At 29.8% G+C, this 7,345-nt stretch overlaps 1 protein-coding gene and 1 long non-coding RNA gene across 2 annotated transcripts; both read right to left on the bottom strand.

The window, feature by feature from the left end:
• Positions 1 to 2,726: 2,726 nt before the first annotated feature.
• On the bottom strand, positions 2,727 to 4,085 carry LOC140175372 (uncharacterized). The gene is made up of 2 exons (XR_011866080.1): positions 3,768 to 4,085; positions 2,727 to 3,104 (listed from the first exon to the last, which is right to left on the bottom strand). It is a non-coding gene; the product is annotated as an uncharacterized lncRNA (long non-coding RNA).
• Positions 4,086 to 5,123: 1,038 nt separating this feature from the next.
• LOC112711703 (phosphoglucomutase, chloroplastic) lies at positions 5,124 to 7,117 on the bottom strand. The gene is made up of 9 exons (XM_025764411.3): positions 6,971 to 7,117; positions 6,814 to 6,888; positions 6,580 to 6,695; positions 6,257 to 6,398; positions 6,036 to 6,117; positions 5,911 to 5,957; positions 5,743 to 5,820; positions 5,531 to 5,636; positions 5,124 to 5,430 (listed from the first exon to the last, which is right to left on the bottom strand). Exons 1-9 carry the CDS (start codon positions 7,070 to 7,072, stop codon positions 5,363 to 5,365), a joined length of 816 nt encoding a protein of 271 aa, XP_025620196.1. The 5' UTR covers positions 7,073 to 7,117; the 3' UTR covers positions 5,124 to 5,362.
• Between the last annotated feature and the right edge of the window lie 228 nt (positions 7,118 to 7,345).

The following is a 7,345-nucleotide window of genomic DNA, read 5'->3' as shown; positions in this document are numbered from 1 at the left end:
ACATGCTGACCATAATTTAATAAAATTGCTGACTTCCTATATTTTTTCCTTTTTTTAGAGGCCTTCTACACATACAAACCTTTTTGGCTTACAAGTTATACAAGTTGCTTTAAGTCGAAAAAAAACACGCGCTCTTTCAACAACACGTTCACTCTTCGTCTTCTTCCTCAATCAAAACGCAAACCATCAAGAATGGGTGTATTTCTAAAATTCAATTATCTTCAAAACGATTTCAAAGCTTGATTTCAGAAATCATGAAAATAAAAAAAAAAACGAAGCAAAGAGAGAACGTATGAAGGAGATCCAACAAATTTGGCAAGAAACTCGAAAAAAGAAACGAGATCTTTTGAAAAATGGAAGTTATATACTTATGCGTTAATTGATTTGAATTGATTTAAAATTCTGTTAAAAAGGCACGTAACAAGCGGCGCGTTTAATAGATGAGTTTTAATGAGTGGATTTCGTTTAAATTTATTAAACTTGTAAATGCAAAACACTTGTATCTAAAAATTAATTTTTTTTTATATATATAAAGATGCTAATGTTTGAGGTTTAGAATGTATTTCAAATGAAAATTGTATAACATACACCTACTAGAAACATTATTCGGTGCTATACGTGAAAATTATAACTTTTCCATTAATATATTAATTGAAAAATAAGTCATCAATAAATATTTATATATAATAATAGTATTTTAGTAGTATGTATGACATAAATTAGTTGGACAAAGTAATTTTTTTTATTTTAATCTGAGAGCATTTAATAATGTTTATTTGTAAAAGGTGCATTACATATTTTGATTAAAATTTGATAATTTAAAATTTAGACTTAATTGATAATTTTATTATATTAGATAATTAAAAATATTGAATTTATTTTATCTTAATTATATTAAATTTAAAATAGTTATATTGAATAGAATAAGTTTTGTACAAATATTAAAAGTTATACACTACTAAAAATCAGTTACTATATTAGTTACATATATATATATATTAAAATATAGAATATACATTGAAAATGAATTATACTATATAAATTTATATATAAATATATAATAATTATTTTTATAATTAATTTTTAGTATACATATAATATTTTTGTAATTTGATATATTATTTTTTCATAATTAAATAGTCGTTCTACTATGTAATAAATAGTGATACAATGTTATTTTTAAAATAAAAATTTATATGGAGTTATTTTTATATAAAATTAATAGTTAAAAATTATTAAATAATAATTTAATTTAATATATTAAATTATCTAACAAATTTTAACTATCAACTTTATAAGAAAGCATGTGAATGTTTTCGTATTTTGAATTAGACAAAAGGTTAACAACTAGTGTTATAAAGTCAAAGTAACATCAGATGCAATTTTGTCTTCTTTTACTTTTTATGTGTTGTACGTAGAAACTTAAGCATCATTATTCTATCTTAAATAGGGATGTCAATGAGGTAGGGTGGGGCGGGAGATACCTCCCTACTCCTCATTCTCGTCTCCAGATTTATTCTCCGTCCCCGTCCCTATTCCTCGCCTTGGAAAAATATTGCTCTCCATCTCTATTTTTCATAGGATTTTATTTTTTGCGGGGACTCCATTTTCCATCTATCTGATAGTTCTAACTAATTATTAATTTTCATATGAATAAAGATGTAAGTATTCATTCTATACAAAAATAACAAGATTTTATACAAAAAGTTTAAACAACAAGACAGTGACTTCTTTCGAAATGACGCAATGGGGGGACGCAACGGCGAGTCAAAGGATAGAGAAGTGGATAAGGTGGGAGACGCGGCAATAGAGAGGAGAATGGACACAACGATAAAGTTACGGAAATGAACGCCACAAATAGAGAACACGACGCGGTGAGAATCATGGCACAATGAGGTGTGATGATGCGGTGAGAAGGTGGCTGCAGAGAGGTTGGATGGAGTATGGACAACGTTAGAGATTTCTAAATTAAAGAAGAGCTATACAAATGAGGATTAGGAGTTTTAGATTTCTATATATATATGTGTGAAATGACTAAAAAACATATATGAAAAATAAACTATTAAGGATAATTTAGTAAATTTATGAATTTCGGAGATTAGCGGGGATAGGATGGAGATCCCTGCTCGAGTCCCCGCCTCAGGGGAATTTTGTCCCCCGTCCCCATCCTCATTCGGGCCAGTCCCCGCAAAAATTTCTGCGTCTCGAAGAGTTTTACTATGCCTGATGTTAAACCTCATTTTGGTGCTCATACTGATTCTCTTTAATTTTCTTTTTCTGGTGAGTAATTCCAATCCATTTTCTTTTCTTTTGCAGTTACAACTTGGGTACATGGTACCCGACAAGATCTCGTGGTATATGTACGTTCCTCTATCTTAAAATTTATTCTTTGATCTTAGTTTCTTCACACAATTATTATGTAGAGTCCATTAATCCATTTGACGGTGTTGACTTGTCGAGATTTTTTTTATTGCGGCACTCTATTTATAGATCAATCATTGACTTCATAGTCTTAACAAATTTTAGGCTAGATATGTTTGTTCTACTTTTCAACTAACTCCAGTTTCTATAGTTCAGCATTGCTAGGAACAAATTAAAACTACCTATTCAAACATGAATTAATTAGTAGCAGTCACAAAGATATTTTGCATATAATACTAGGGATGGAGCTAGATAAAATATTAGAGGAGAGCAAAAAATATTTACACAATAAAATAAGACTAAAATAAAATTTTAAGGAGGACTAAATTAAAATTTACATCTAATTTACATGTAAAAAATTAAAATTAGGGGGACAATTACCCCCTTTCTTTATACGTAGCTCCGCCCCTGTATAATACATAATTGGTTATGGAAGAACGTAACACAGAATACAAATATCTGACAAATGGATCGGAGGCCACCAAATTTGGTCAAATTTCTGATCAGCCTCCACTACTAGCATGAAGATTTTGAAATCTCTGTTTTAAATTTATCATCCTCAAAGTTATCTTAATTTAGAATAATAATGCATGATGGCTTAGCACCTCAAAGTAGTGGTTCTGGTGTGTCAACTAATGAAGAACAAGATAAGTTTAGAGCACAATCCAACTTTAATTTCTCACCTGAAATAATTGAATATACAATTAGATTCTCATTATTATTTTGGCCATGTATGTAACTGTGTCTCTAAGTCAAACGCCAATATCTGTCTTCAAGAAGAAATACTGTCTCATTCAAGATCAAACACATAATCCGGATCTCAGCAAGAAACTTAAGTTTTGGTTGGAAAACTTTCAAAGTAGTGTTCATTTTGCTTCTCTAAGGCAAAATGCAATTAGTATAATGGAACTCATATTGCTTCATTTTGCTTCTCAGTAGTGTATCTAATACATCAGTGTTTTGAAGTTATAAAAAATGTGAAAATTCACGTTGTTTTGATATAAAGTTATTTGTTGAAAATCGTAAAATAATTTTATATGTTTGACTAAATTGTTATCTAACGTCTCTCAACTATCAACTGTATATGAAAACAATGAGTATTTACCTATAAGAAAATATGACGTTGTACAATATGCTATAATTAGTTACTAATTAATTTTGCTTGTGCATATGGCTTTGGGTTGGCAAGCACATGCAAATTAAATAAATAAATAAAGTTGGGAGATAATATGAAATAATAATGGTCCAAAGTAACGTTGGTTGATTGGGCAGATTTGATGTTATGGAAAGCTGACGAGGTCATGAGATGAAGGGATGAAGGGAGATAGAGAGAGAGAAGGAAGTACATCTTTTCATATGATCTTGTTAAGATAGCCACCTTGCCATGTCTGAACCACCACAGGAGACAAGCAATATGTGCGGGTCACTGTAACCTTTATAAGCCATGGGCCTTACCACCAAGAATCAATGAATCATGCCATGTTGCTGTCATTCATTATTGTCTCGTATATATCCATCTATAAGCTCACACTTATCTTCCTCAACAATCATCCCACCTTTGCATTACTTTTACTGCAAACTTATTCAAACCTCACGGTCATATAATTTTGCAAATAAGTGGAAAATTGTTTGACAAAATGTTGATCGGGACTCTTGCATGTTGGAATCCTATAAAAATATAGAAAATAGTTGAGTTAAATAAGTTTTTGGTTCTTATAAAATAATTCTTTTTATTTGTTTGTTTTGGCCTTGTCAATTTTTCTTTTAGTTTTAATACAATTTAAAATGTTTTTATTTAGTTTGTTTTGTTAAATATTATTATGACAAGCTACATGTTGATGTGATAAGATTAAGAACGTATTTAAGCCAAAATAATTTGATTATAAATAAAATATTGTGCTTCTTTTTTATAAAGACAAATATTGTGTCTGATATTTAAGTAAAAAAATCAACTAATTCTAAATCTTAAGAATATTAGTATAGAAATAAATTCTCTCAATTTTTTTCTGGTGATAAAAAGTGTGATACTGTCAATGAATTATAAATCAAATGGCATAGTTTTTCCATATTCACCTAAAAGGTTGCGGATTCGAATTTTTCTATCTTTAATATAAAAAAAATAAAAAGTGTGATATTTTACTATATATTTTTAAGTGAAATAAAAAAATATTAAATAATAAAAGATCATGCTTGACAATATCACTTAACAGGAAAAAAAAATAATGTTTCTCTTTTGAAGATAGTATTCTGAGTTTATTTAGGTGTCATTATATTTGTTAGAATTTTTTTAATTATTTTTTAATATATTTAACAAAATTTTGATAGTAAAATAAAAATAATAAAAAATATTTTTTAAATTATAATTTATATCTTTTTTTAAAAAAATTATTTAAAAAAACTATTTTTATCATTATAAATAAACAAAAAATATTTTTATATTGTACTTAAACATAATTAATAAATTAAAAAATATTTTTATATGAAATGTCTAAACATAAAACTATTTTTATTTTTTCTATAAAATCTTTAAAAATTATATTTAAAAAAATTTCGTAAAAATTTACCCAATCAAACCCTCTACCCTTCAGGATTATATAGGTGAAGACGTCAAATTTTGACTTGTTAAGGATATATCAAAAAATAAAATAAGGGATACTAAAATTGGAAGACTAACTATTTAGTATTTACTGCATAGAACATACTTGAGATGCAACTCTAGTTTCTCCATAATGTAATTGGACAAAATTTTAAATAGATCAGCTCCTTTTGCAGAGCACAAAATTATTGTCACTACAATACATTATTTTGGTACATAAATAATCCTCCATATTTGACAAATAAGTTAACTACCATACGTATATTGCTCCAAAATGCTTGAGTAACCAAAACTGAATTTGACAACCAACCTTCATATGCAATATTACAATTAACATAAAGTACATTATGTGATCACTGTAGGCTTCTCCCTTCCTGTGAAGTCTTTGAGCTTTGACAGAGATAGTGCTAAATCTGCATATCAATAGAAAAATCAATGGTGTAAAAAATGATAAACAAAACAGTTAATACCAAATCTGCACATCAGAGTTACTGGCTTGGAAATGAATATAACCTATTAATGGTTTTAAGGCAACTTGAGCATCAAGGTCATGTTTGGAGGCATCAGGTTCAAACTGTTCAATGTAAACTCTAACAGTTGCACCTGCAGAACCAGTTCCCTAAAAAAATATAGCAAACATTTGCATTTAGTGGTACATAAATTCCACTATGGATTTCAGATTCTTGAGGGAGAAATGGTGGGGAAATAAAACAGATGTCACTTACTGATAAACGATATATAATCCTCGAGCCATCGCTAAAAACAAACCGAACACCTTGTTTTGATACCACGCTTCCGTCTACCTACACATTTAATAAGTTGGATCCATATCAAGCAAGAATCATAATTTCTTGACCTTAAATTAAAAGATGTAAACCAATGTGAAAACTCACAGGATCAGTGTATGTGAAGTCATCTGCAAATTGGAGGACATAGCTTCCTGCAAGAGAATTTCACACTTATGATATACACAAGAAAGGATCATCAAGATTAAGAGAAATTGTTAGTAGCAACTTACCATACTTATCACCAGTCTTGCTCTTTGATGCAGTCTCTCGTAGGTATGCTACCATCTTATTGGCACCTTCAGATTCACATTCCTACATGAAGGAGATGGATTTGTAAAATAAACCATTACACTTAACCATACTCATTTTACTAAGAAAATCAAAAGATAAAACTGAAATGCCAAGATCATGTTACAAATGAAACTTCAATTGCAGCCATGATGACACCTACCTCATAGTCATATCTAGAAAAGAAATTTCTTCCATAAGTTGCCCAGTGTTCCTTCACAACATCAGCCACAGAGATCAGTTTCTCCCCTGCCTTCTTGTCTTTGTTGCGGTGCGCAATAATAGAAAGCCAAGCTAAAACAGCCCTGTAAACACAAGATACACAACAATTTTTCTTTTCTTGGAGAACACATAGACGTTACCATTCTAAATGGTCAACATTGTTTTTCAGAATTCTAATAATTTCAAGATATACCAAAATAGTAGCCCGGAAACATAAAATTAAATCAAATTATATAAACTTAAAAAAACATGTGGAATACTTACCAGATGCCATCCTTCTCACGAATGTGGTCAGAGCCTGTTCCAAAACTCTCTTCCCCGCAAACTGATAACTTCCCAGCATCCATAAGATTCCCAAAAAATTTCCAACCAGTGGGGACCTGAACCCAAGTCCATCTTTGTTATTAAAGAACTGTGCTTATAAATATATGAGACTCCATTTAAAATAGTTTTAGAAAATATAAACAATTATACAAAATAAAATAAATTAAAACATGCCTCAAAAAAGGGAAGGTTCAATTTCTCTGCAACACGATCTAGAGCACCACTTGTTGGCATTGATCTAGCAAGACCCTGAAATTAAAATGAAGGAAAATGGCATTTTTTCCCCTGTAAAAGTTTACACCTAACAGTAACGAGTGGATAAAATTTCTACCTTAACACCATCCTTGAAGTATGGAATTGCTTCTCTTGCATTGGCTGCAATAACTGCTACAGAATCTGAAGGAGTTACGAAGAAACGTCTTCCTAAAATCATATTTCTATCACCATCACCTGGAGAAAAACAATAAAAATGAAACACTTCAACAACATTTAGTAAACAGACAAAACATTGTTGTGCAAGCATATATCAACTGCATCTTCTGCAATATGTTAAAAATAGTGGTGGAGCACATTACACGAGATAGATCCTTTCTCATAAATGTACCATAACAATATTTGCACAACAAATACAATAGAATTTTAATAGTTTACTGAGGAAATTAGATGGGGAGAAACAAACAAAAGAAACTCATGAAACTCACATACC

This window comes from Arachis hypogaea, chromosome 9 (assembly GCF_003086295.3).
Source record: "Arachis hypogaea cultivar Tifrunner chromosome 9, arahy.Tifrunner.gnm2.J5K5, whole genome shotgun sequence".
NCBI classification, from domain to species: domain Eukaryota; kingdom Viridiplantae; phylum Streptophyta; class Magnoliopsida; order Fabales; family Fabaceae; genus Arachis; species Arachis hypogaea.
This window is presented reverse-complemented; position numbering and strand designations above follow the sequence as displayed.